Below are 12,243 nucleotides of genomic sequence, written 5' to 3'. Positions count from 1 at the left end.
AAAACTGGGGAAAGGGGGACCATTCTAGAATTGTCTTGAAACTGAACAGGTGTTGCAATATTAGCAAACATGGAATGGGAAAATCTAATTGAATCATTAATATGGATTGGGGGCACCAAGACCTTCTTTTGCAGGTGGTTAAGAGTGTACATTAGTAGTGTAAGGCAGTTCCAGAGGGAACCTCATTGTATTCTTTTATTTTCCACAAACAGCGCCATATTTATCCATGGGTTGTGTCTGTTATTGCAGCTCATCTCCATTGAAGTGAATGTGGCTCACATCTGCACTTGGGGTTCTGCTTTCCTGCTCCATTTGGAGAGCAGGAAAGGGGAAACCCCGCGGGCGAACAGCTCCATGTCAGAATGGAACCAAACAGAGCCGAATGGACCCCATTGACTACAATGGGGTCGGTTCGGTTTCTGTTCAGCTGCCCGATTTTTGGACAGAAGACAAAGCGCCGCATGCAGTATTTTGAGTCGGATCTGTGACAGATCCCCTAGGTTCCAACGCAGATGTCAAACCAGCCTTATACCTCACAAAGCTCACTAAACAATTTTCAAAAGTGTCTAGAAAAGGGGATGAGTCTGAAAAGAGAGAGATTTTTAGACAGATTTATCGATTGAGACATTTTAAAATGTCTCAAAACTTCTGAGCAGTCTCACGCCAGTAGCTGAGTGGCATAAAAAGTGTAGCAACATCTCTAAACATATTTAAAGATTCAACACATTTATCAACATTATGCGATAATAGGAAAACTTTGGCGCATTTTGTTCTGGAGGAGGGGTAAAAAAAAAATGCCAGAAAGGTGGCATTAAAAATTCCTCTGATAATGTTTTTTTACAAGCATGTACTTCCTCGGTGCCAAGGAAAGCCGAGCTGCACTTTGCAATACAGCAGAGTCCCAAAGCCCACTGCAGTGAAGGAGTTAACTGCAGGCTTAATGATTCTGGAAGCAAATGACATTTTGTAAATAAAATAAATGAGTGTAGACTTAGCGACTACACAGATTTCCAATTTAATATTAAATTTTGCTTTATTCATGGTCGCCCCCTGCAGTCACCATTTTATAAAACTGTTTCATTTTAGCAGCTCTCCTTCCACCACAAATCAAAGGGTTCAAACCTTCTGCAAACTGAGATGTGTAATCGATTGCACATCCCAATGTGCTTTGCAAATTGCATCAGTAACATATTGAACAACTGACAAAATACAATTGCGGAGTGTCTCAGATATTATCTTAATGGAGCCAAGTTGCAGATTTCAATAACTTTCATATCCCTCGCCCCAAATGTAACGACAGCTCTCATGCCGCGTAGCTACTAATGTCAAATTGTGTGCAGCAGGCTAGCAGTTTATCGAGGCCATGAGGGCATGATTTAGTTGTGTGATTTGGCATTAATATGGTGGTACCGCAGCAATGCACCCCTACAGATGTACAAAGCAATGCTGCACTTTACTTTTAAATTACCCATTGAGGAGTCAATAAACACAGCAGGATCTGCTTCTTTTCTACCAATCAAACAGATGGTAAACTGCACAGAGAGGAAAAAGAAGTTGCTATTATTGTCAAAACCTAGTATTTCAAACTACCCAAAAAAGATTTAACTAAAGACAGAACACTTCAATCTTCCCTTTTAATAATTGATGTTTCAGCTCCAGCAGTTTTTGAGAAAATTGCCATGTTTTAAAACAACCAAAGACCCTGGACTCTTTGCCCCAAAAGAGCAAATTATATACGTGTCCTCTGAAATACCTACACATTGCTTTTCATGGGAAATTGGGAGCCATGCTTGAATGCTTCCTAAATACTGGTGCATGCACTATAAGGAACTCCTTCCTGTAGATATGTAGAAGAGATGGCATACTATACAGAAGCACGTAGGATTAAAGAGATTCCTCTGGTGCAGAACGCTGCTGACGTTTATTGCAGGGGAATACACTTGTGTTACTGTATCTGTTAACATTAGAACAACACACAGGAAAATGTTTCATTTTAGATGCCTTTTATGATTCCGCTTGCTGTTAAGCATATGGGTATGCCATTACCCGCAGTAAAGTTTGTCTTCTCAATTTTTAATTGTTCTGAAGATGTAACAAAACTTTAGTCACTGCGTTGCAATATTCACATATTATTTCTGATCTACTGTATGTGACCTGTCACATTTAAAATACAGCCCTATCTGGGGGCAATATGCTGTAAAGCAGGAGAAGCTGAGCAGGTTGATATATTTAGTTGTACGGATTATGTAATTTACTGGTAGAAATCCCTACTATCTTTGGACTTATGAGTAGATTGCACAGTCCTTGACTGACAGCTGAATCTGTTGTGATGTTCACGCAGGGAGGGCTGTCAATCAGTGAGTAGGACCACTCACGGGACTCAAATTACAAGTTCTACTGACTATTTGGCCACAAAACAATATATCGTTGTCTTCTATGATAGGTTGTCAATAGATAGGCCAGTATGTTTCATACAAGGGTTGAGCAAACCGAAACAGTCTAACCCTGTTTTGGGTCGAACTTCGACAAGAGGTTGGTTTCGCCGGAACCCGAATCTTGGGTGGCTCAACTCAGCTGAACCCTCTAAAATAGTTCTTCTTTCTACCTTTTTCTTTTCTCGTCTTTTCAAAACCAAGGAAAAAGAAAGAGGAAGGAAAAAGGAGAGGAAGGAAAAATAATCCTTCCTATTTTTCCTTTGTTTTCCTTCTCTTTCCTTCTCCTTTTTGTTCCTTTTTTTAATAGTTTTCCTTTTTCTTCCTTCTTTTTTCTCCTATTTCTTCCTTAATTTTGCGTCAAAAATAGCTTTAAAATACTTAGATACACTCCAAGGTTACCTAAGAGTGTTCTACAGGGCATTGTTGGCTCTTATACAGTGTTATCCACCATCTTTAGGGTTTCCGTGAAGTTCCGGATTGGTTCAAACAAATTCTGACCGAAATTTTTGTCGAAATTCTGCAAAACAACCGAACTGAACTGATCAATAGTTCGCTCATCACTAAGCAATACAATAAGTTCCTTCTAAACTCAAGCCAATAGAATCTGTAAAATTCTGTTAGGAAACAAAATAATATAAATCTGTTATATGTATCATTGATCCTGTAAAAATTGAACCCTTCACTATCGTTGGAACAGAGCCATTATTGGAAACCTAAAGTGTATTTTAAAGGGGTTTTCTAAGTTAATGGAAAATTTGAGAGTGGGCAGGAAATGGTTAAAAAAAACAAATAAATAAAGTATACTCATTGTTCCAATACCCCTGCTTCTTTTGCACCACCACTCCTGTCTGCAGCACTGATCCGTGTTTACAAATTCTATCGTATGTGTAAAACGCTGCGTGTAATTAGCTGCGTATCCCTGCGTATTAAGTATCTTGTTCCTACTTCTTCCTGCTTTTTACCACTTCATTGCATGTATTCTAGCAACATGCATTTTACATGCACCCATAGAGATCAATAGTGCTGTATGCACGTAATAGGTGGTAGAATAGAGCATGCTGCGATTTTTTTTCTTTGTCACGTGTATTGACATACAGTGTTGATATGCACATATGCATGGATCAACAAAAAATCAATGACTTTCATTGACTCCATTCACCGCGTATCTTGCGGCCATGCAACACACGTGCAATACGCGGTGAAAAAAACGCCCGAGGACATGAGGCCTAAGCTCACAGGTAGTATGCGGTTAGACTAGGCAGTCTAGAGATTCAACAGGTTTACCATTCAGCTGAGGTACAGTGATAAATCTGGCGCATGTCAAGACTGTCTTGTGTAACTATTAGACAGTACAGTATTAGTAAATCTGCCCCATTGTTTCAATTACTTTAACACTTTAATCCTGTTCTGGCTCATAAGCCGCTAACAGGAAGAAATGTATCTTGTAGGTATGACCAGAATGGTATTCCCAATTAATAAGTAGGTTATAGTTGTAGTTTACTTACAGTATTTCAACTGGGTAGTTCTCAGCACCAGAGATATCATATAAAGGACTCCATAGTACAACTGTAGGATGCATTTTTGTTAGCAGCTTAGTACCCTTCTTGCCCCTGGATTTTGACATAAGTTGTTTTACAAGAGTTGGGTTTCCAGATAAACAAGTAATTACTGGTTGCAAAAAAACAAAGCTGTAGATGTCTGAACTACTGATGTTACCATAGATGAAATGAAAGTGTAGCCAGACAAATGTGATTGGCACAGTGAGCCGAGTACAGAATCAGAAGGCAAGAAAAAGTCAGGTTACAGAGCAACAGTTGGGCAAACAGTGCAAGAGTTATAGACAGTGGAATGATCAGAAGCAACCCAGGTCCTGAGTAAAAGGTCACGTTTGAATGAAACAGGAAAGCTTGAAATATGGATTAACCTCTAGAATTAGCAGCAGTTTTAAATGAAGAAGGCCTAACTTCAGTTGGCCTCTATACCAGGGGCGTAACTAAAGGCCCAGGTGCAAAAATTCAGCTGGGCCCCCCTCCCTCCTTCTGTACCCGTATACACTGTACATACCCCTCCCCCTGGATACCATATGGTATCCTGATGCTTAAAGTGGCAGTTAAGGCTATATGATACTAGAATACATTTTACATTTATATACTGTCATCTTAAAATATGTATTATGTTCTCTGATGGTTTCAGAAATTGTCATTTTGTCTTATTTTGTCACCAAATCCATTGAGTCATTTCATGCACTGAATATATATTAACTACATATTTGTATACGGTATATCCATGTACTGGCTATGCATAGCACAGTATTTTTGAATCAGCATTGCAAATTGGAAAAGGTAACATGTTCTATTGCTCTTTTATTCTAGACTTCTCTGTTATTTTTAGACATGGTGAATTGGATATGCCACTTATGTCACTAATTGCTTTTCTTTTGTTCTCTGCAGGTAAAAGTGACCCATTTTGCGTAGTGGAGTTGAACAATGACCGTCTGATGACACACACAGTTTACAAAAACCTAAACCCAGAGTGGAAAAAAGTCTTCACCTTGTAAGTTTTGTTTAAAGTAATGGCTATTAATTTAATTAAAAAGAAGTACTGCAGTGTATTACCTGAGCGATCATAGGATCACAGGTTCAACTGCCTACAGGGGCATAAAACTGATTTAAAAAAGGGGAGAGGAGGAGGGAGAGAAACACATACAGTTGTGAGTGCTGCAACTAAAAGTGAGTTATTTACTATCTTACAGCTACTGGAATCACCTCCACACTACTCAGTCCTGCTGTATACTGTCCTATAAGCTGATGTTATTTATGTGTGTGCTACATAGAATTAGGGAACAGAATTAGCTTTTACTCCATATGCAGTGTATATGAAATGGGGGAGGCTTCAGATGGAGCAGGGGCCTCAAGCAGGTTTTGGGATTGGGGTCCAGCCCTCTGCGGTAAAGCAGTTGATTCCCTAGTAGTTCCTGCTTCCGCTCCGACTCCTGTGTATTAGCGGCACTGACAGCATGAGCCCGCTCAACTAATCAGTCGGGGTCCCGAGCGTCCCAGCCAATCAACTATTTATGACCTATTCCAATGATCATGGTCATCAATGGTATTTCCCTGGAAACCCCCATTGAAGAGAAATAAGCTAGGAGTTTCAAACAGAAAGGAATACCTAACCAAGGTAATACAAGCTGATTTATATATACTGAAGGGGTAGTTACATAATGAATTAAAAAACATTCACTGAAGGGGCCCTTTAATGTGTCAGTGGAAGGAAGAAGAAAAAGACAACTTTTGGTGGTGCAAGGGTCATAGATAGTAAAGTGGCTGTTCCAGGTTTACCTTTTCCACCAGGGCAGAGAAGCTTCAAGCTGCATCACTGTTTTCTATAATCTTTATCTTCCCATTTGCACTGGCAGAGCATGCTGCTGAGAAAAGCTAATCTTTGAAGCAGCTGGATGATATGCATTGTCATATGTCAAAGGCATTGTCTTTTCTCTAAGTGAGATCCATGGTCACAATGCTTCATTAGTCACATGGCAGTACCTTCTTGACACTGCCCTGGTTTAATGAAAAGTGTTAAACACCTCTACTCAGTCATCAATTGTGACATCTATATTCCATAGCACTGAAAATAATACATAATGGACACATAACAAGCACCGACATGTACGAACACGTAGGCCATTCCAAAGTTTTCTTGTGGCGTTGAACAGTTCACGTTTTTCAAAGAGGAGAAAACTTCCATCGAGTGTCCTTATAACACCCTATCACGGATAGAAAAAGTTTTATTGCTCGATATTAAAACCCACTCAACAGTTGACAGATCTGATCATGAGGACTTTTATTATTTAGAAATGACAAACAAACCCTTTGAGGAAAGAATTCAACGTTCCAGACTTAATAGTGAAATTAAGTACATTCTTGCTTTCAAAAGCCACCTGTGGATCTGGCTATCTTCTGCTTTTAAAACCAGTCATTTCGGAGGGCGAAAAGTACACAGAGGGAAAAAAAGACAATAGGTCTAAACTCTGCTTTCTCTTTTTTTAGCAAAGGCGCCCTAATGATGAACTTGAAACAAACAAAGAGAAAATCCTTCGCTACTGTTACTCCTTCTGAACCGTGTCACCTAAGGCAAAGCTTTCAAAAGCATCTTGTCTGGGTTCTGAATGGAAGAAATCTTTCAGAAAATAAGACTCATTGTGGTCTTTTATGTGTGTTCAGGAGATGGCCACAAATTAGGCCGTCTAAAACCCAAAGCTAGTGCAATTCACTGTGCCTGTCTACCATTGACTCACTATTTGCTGAACGTGTACAATTAGGATCCAGTTTTATAATCGTGCTATTCACTGAGTACCCAAATTAGGCAAATGGTTGCAAGAAAAAGTTAGTGAACCCTTTGTAGTTGTCTGGATTTCTGCACTGATTACTAATAAAATGTGGTCTGATTGTTATCAATGTCACAATTATAGACAATCTAATTAAAGTAATAACAAACAGTTGTCAGTATACAGCTTTTATTGAGCACATTGAGTAAACAACCACCATGAAGAGAAATAGTGATAAGTAGAGATGAGCGAGCACCAAAATGCTCGGGTGCTCGTTACTCGAGTCGAACTTTCAGTGATGCTCGAGAGTTTGTTTCGAGTAACGAACCCCATTGAAGTCAATGGGCGACTCGAGCATTTTTGTATATGACTGGTGCTCCGCTAAGGTTTTCATTTGTGAAAATCTTAGCAAATCACCAAAGTCATGTAAAAAACACAGAAATGGATAGGGCAGGCGAGGAGCAACATGCAGGGCTGCATTTCGGGCTCCGAGGTCTCACTATTAAGCCACAATAGTGGCAAGAGTGAGACCCCCCCCCCCACTGTCAGCATAATGATCGTTCTCCTCTGCCACAGCTGTAACAGCTGTGGCAGAGAAGAACGATGTTAGCCCATTAAATTCAATGGAGCCGGCAATACAGCCGGCTCCATTGAAAGCAATGGGCTGCCGGCGAGCGCGGGATGAATTTTCGGGAAGGGCTTAAAAATATAAGAAAGATTTTAGTGTAAAAAAGAATAAAAATGCAGGCATTCTCTTCAATGGAGCCGCTGCTGCTGGCGGCGACTCCATTGAAGACAATGGTCCGCTGGCACACCTGAATTCTTTTTCAGGGAAGGGCTTTACATATAAGCCATTCCCTGGAAATGAATTAAAAGTGATTTAAAAAACAAAAAAAATAGATACTCACCTCCCTTCAGCTGCCGGGGCACAGCCGCGTGTTCTCCTGCTGTCCCCTGCACTGTGGTGCTGAACTGCTGTCATTCAGCTGAGAGCTGCGCTGAGCCAATCAGAGGCAACACTCACTCACCCATTCATGAATTCATGAATGGGTGTGAGTGAGATCTGCCTCTGATTGGCTCAGCGCTGAGCCAATCAGGGGCATGTCTGACTCACACCCCCTTCACACCCACTGCAGGCCGGCCGAGCTGAACTCCATCTGTCAGGACAAGGTGAGTATATATATTTTTTTTATTTTTACACATTTCTGGATGAATTGCAGGGAAGGGCTTATATACTTAAGCCCTTCCCGACAATTCATCCCGCGATCGCCGGCAGCCCATTACTTTCAATGGAGCCGGCTGTATTGCCGGCTCCATTGAATTTAATGGGCTAACATCGTTCTGCCGGGACAAGGGGAGTATATTTTTATTTATTTTTACACATTTCTGGATGAATTGCAGGGAAGGGCTTATATATTTAAACCCTTCCTGACAATTCATCCCGCGATCGCCGGCAGCCCATTGCTTTCAATGGAGCCGGCTGTATTGCCAGCTCCATTGAATTCAATGCTCAGTGCTCGTTTAATCGAGACGAGTACCGCGTGGTGCTCATCTCGAGTAACGAGCATCTCGAGCACCCTAATACTCGAACGAGCATCAAGCTCGGACGAGTATGCTCGCTCATCTCTAGTGATAAGTCCTTCCATTTAATAACCTGTAAATCCTCCGCTAGCAGCAATCAGCTCCACCAAATGTTTCCTTTAAAGGGTCTGTATCAGCAAAATTTTTTCGTATTAATTAAAACCAGATAGAAAAACATTTTTCATTTTTTCTAATTTGTTTTTATTTTTTGGTTGTAGATTTTTGATTTTGTTGCCCCTACATTACATGACTTTTCTGAGCTACATTTAACAGTATTAGGCCTGTTTCACACGGCCGTAGGCGCTTTATGTGCGCCTGCCGGCGCCGAAAAAATGCATGGACAGGTGCACAAATCTAACGTTTGTGCGCCCGTTCAGACAGCACGGGCAACGCCGCATATATGCCAAGGACACAATGCTGTTGCCTCCCCTTCCTTCCCCCTCGCTGTCTCACCTCCTCTCTCCTTCCCTCTGGCTGTTTGCAATAGGAGTGGGCGGGATGAGGTGGAGCTAAGCACCCACACCTCCCGCCCCTTGTCCGCAGCCAGCAATGGGAGGGGGCAGAATGGGGCGGAGCTTACAGTCGGAAAGGAGAAGAGAAGAGGAAGAGAGTTTAGCAGTCACGCTGCTCAACTCCCTCCCAACTCCCTTCTTCGGCCACTGTCATTGGCTCCCATAAGAGCCCATGCAGCGGCTGACGTATTCCAGCTGGAAAGATGGTTCCAGGACTATCTTTTCAGCCCAGCATGAAAGCACTCGGCGCTATGTTGGCCCAGCCAGGTGCTTTTACGCCGCAGGAATACGGAATCCAGTGCATCACATCGTAGTGTATATCAGCCAGCCTTGGAAACGGTGGCCGATATACGCTCGTACAAAAGAGGCCTAAGGACTCTTTCACACTAGCGTATGTGTTTTTACATTCTCGTCCGCACTGTAAATTTGCATGAATGAACAATTTTCTGCAATCACGGCCAGAAAAATTATCGTTTTCTCATCCATTCACACGGGCGTGAGCGACATTTTTAGGGAAAAAATATGTTGCACCCCCGGAAAACCCTCGCTTGCCATAAATCCTCAGGATGGCTTCAAATGCCTAAATAGAGGCACCTGTAAGCATTTTGTAGCGCTGGACGCTGCTAAACTGCCTCCCCTTTCCTTTTTCTTCCATTTCCCATAGGAGTCTATGGGAGCTGCCGGCATATATCGGTCAAAAGATAGAACCAGAAGTATCTTTTTACCCACCGTATATTCGCTGTCGCCATATTTCAGTCACGTATGTTCCATTTTTTACAGTGCAACGTTTTTATGCGCCGTATATTCACCTGTGTGAACGAATGCATTTGAAACCAATTCCCCAGATGGTCGCGTATAGCAGTCGGGCGTAAAAACGCAGTGTATATGCGCTCGTGTGAATAAAGCCTTAAGAGAATTTAAAGATATGCTTTACAGCAGTCTCATGGGCTATTCCCACAATGGACAGGAGGGGAGCCATTGACTTTGTATGGGAGACTGTTTTAGGCATGTTCTGTGACCTTTGCAGAGGTCATTTAGCAGGGTGGAGCTTATACCTCTTGTGAAAGGTGGATCCTGTGTTGTCTACATTACCTTTCAGTGCAATCCTACCTATGACGTTAGGGCAGCTTCACATGGGCAAATTAGCATGTGCAATATGCAGAAAAAGAACCCTTTGATATCAATGGGTTCTAACACAGTTTCCATTTTGGGGCACGCCAAAAAATAGAACATCCTTTATTTTCCTGCGCATTTGTGCAGCAAAGGCCCCTATAGAAGTCTATAGGAGGTGTGTAAATGTGTGCTAAGTGCGCATGCAAATGCACAGTATGCTGCATAATTCTGTGAAAAAAAGAGTACATCTGGACCCCAGGCTTCATAGCCATTTAAGTTAGGGCTGCGCGCAAATAAACATGCCCAGAGTGCACAAAAAGTAGATTAAAATGCACTGACGTGCATGCAACTCAACCTCGATAATAGCAAATACGTTATGCTGAGGCGTTCGCACTTCACATACACCCCTGTGTGAATCCGCCCTTAGTGAGATGACTGCTATAAAGCTTACCCTACAGATCAGGAAGTGATAACTTAGTATTAGGCTATGTGGGCAATGTGAAAAATACAGGATTTTAAGTTTTTTGTTTTTTAATATAGACTGTGACCGAAATTTGAAAATAAAATCACTGAAAATTCTTAAAAAATATGTTAAAAACAAAAACGTGATTTATATAATAGGTAATTTTCTGATGACACATAACCTTTACCTGCAAATAACATTTGGACAAATGTTTAAGAGAAATTTTGGACCAATCTTCCCTGCAAATGTCTTTCAGTTAATCAATATTTCTGGGATTCCTTGCCAGCACAGCTCTCTTTAGGTCATGTCACATCATCTCGATAGGGTTGCCGTAAGCACTCTGACTGGCATTGTGCATTTGTGCTATAATTAGAGATGAGCGAACGTATTCGTTTCGAGTAATTACTCGATCGAGCACCGCGATTTTCGAGTACTTCCGTACTCGGGTGAAAAGATTCGGGGGGCGCCGGGGGGAGGCATGGCGGAGTGGGGGGTAGCAGCGGGGAACAGGGGGGAGCCCTCTCTCTCTCCCTCTCCCCCCCCACTCCCCGCTGCAACCCCCCACTCACCCACGGCGCCCCCCGAATCTTTTTGCCCGAGTACGGAAGTACTCGAGAATCGCTCGGGCGAAAAAGGGGCGTGGCCGAGTAGGTTCGCTCATCTCTAGCTATAATGTTCTACTTTTGTCTCATCTGAACATTTTTCCTGTTGTTTCAGGCAAACTTGAGACACGCTGTAATGTTTTTGTGACCTCAGCGGCTTCCTTTGTGGTCTCCTTCCAGGAACGCCATTTTTGTTCAGTGCTTTTCTAATAATAGACACATGAACAGAGGTTTTTACAGTTAATAGAATCATCTGTACGTTCTTTGGTATTATCATTGGGTTCTTTCTCACCTCTTTCAGGATTTCCCATTGGAGTGATTTTAACAGGACTACAACTCCTAAGGAGAGTAGCAACAGTCCCGAATCTTCTTCATTTGTACAAAATTTGTCTAACCATAGATATATGTACTGCCTGGTTTTTAGCAATGCTCTTACAGACTTTTCCATAAAAACAGATTTGTCAGTAACTAGGCTTTTTATGCCTTTATTTGAAGGGCAAAGCACCTGTGAAACACACACCTCCAATCTCATCTTCTTAACTGAAATGTTTCCAATAATATCTTGAAGTAGTCATCGACACAGACTTTTACTTTTAATTAACTGTATATGTTCAATAGAAGAAATGAATGGTACAACAGGACGAATGTTAATTTTTTATTATTTAGTTATATTGTCTAAGTCAGTGTTTCCCAACTCCGGTCCTCAAGGCACCCCAACAGGTCATGTTTTCTGGATTTCCTCATTATTGCACAGGTGATGTAATTCTTGTGAATGCCTCAGACATTGCCACAGGTGTTCTTACTATAGGATATCCTGAAAACATGACCTGTTGTGGTGCCCTGCGGACCGGAGTTGGGAAACACTGGTCTAAGTGTATACTTGTGACTATCATGGCAATCAGACTAAATATCCAAAGAGTTCACTTACTTTTTCTTGAAATTGTGGCTCTTCAGGTTTATGTGGGTTATTGACTTAAAATGTCCACTGTATTATGTAATTTTTATGCAACATCCTTGGCTTTGGATCAACATGGGGGTTGAAACAGGCTGAAGTAGATGGAGATTGCCCTCGTTCAGCCCAACATACTATGTAATGTCCTATTATAAAGAAACTGTTTAAAATCCTCCAATTAGTGCTGATTAAGAGCACAGATGCCCAATGCTATTACAGTATATATGCACTAGCACACGTTTTTCTAAGAAGTACAGGACT

At 41.6% G+C, this 12,243-nt stretch overlaps 1 protein-coding gene across 1 annotated transcript in view; it reads left to right on the top strand.

Annotated features, from left to right (window-relative positions):
- The window catches only part of MCTP1 (multiple C2 and transmembrane domain containing 1), a 748,272-nt gene that overhangs the window by 453,157 nt on the left and 282,872 nt on the right, over positions 1–12,243 (top strand). The window contains exon 13 of the mRNA XM_066603001.1: positions 4,886–4,988. Coding sequence (XP_066459098.1) covers positions 4,886–4,988 — 103 coding nt within the window. The remainder of the gene's footprint in view (positions 1–4,885; positions 4,989–12,243) is intronic.

The sequence above is a fragment of the Eleutherodactylus coqui genome, chromosome 5 (genome assembly GCF_035609145.1).
Source record: "Eleutherodactylus coqui strain aEleCoq1 chromosome 5, aEleCoq1.hap1, whole genome shotgun sequence".
Classification (NCBI taxonomy): domain Eukaryota; kingdom Metazoa; phylum Chordata; class Amphibia; order Anura; family Eleutherodactylidae; genus Eleutherodactylus; species Eleutherodactylus coqui.
Note: the sequence above shows the minus strand (reverse complement) of the source record. Positions and strands in the feature narration are given on the sequence as shown.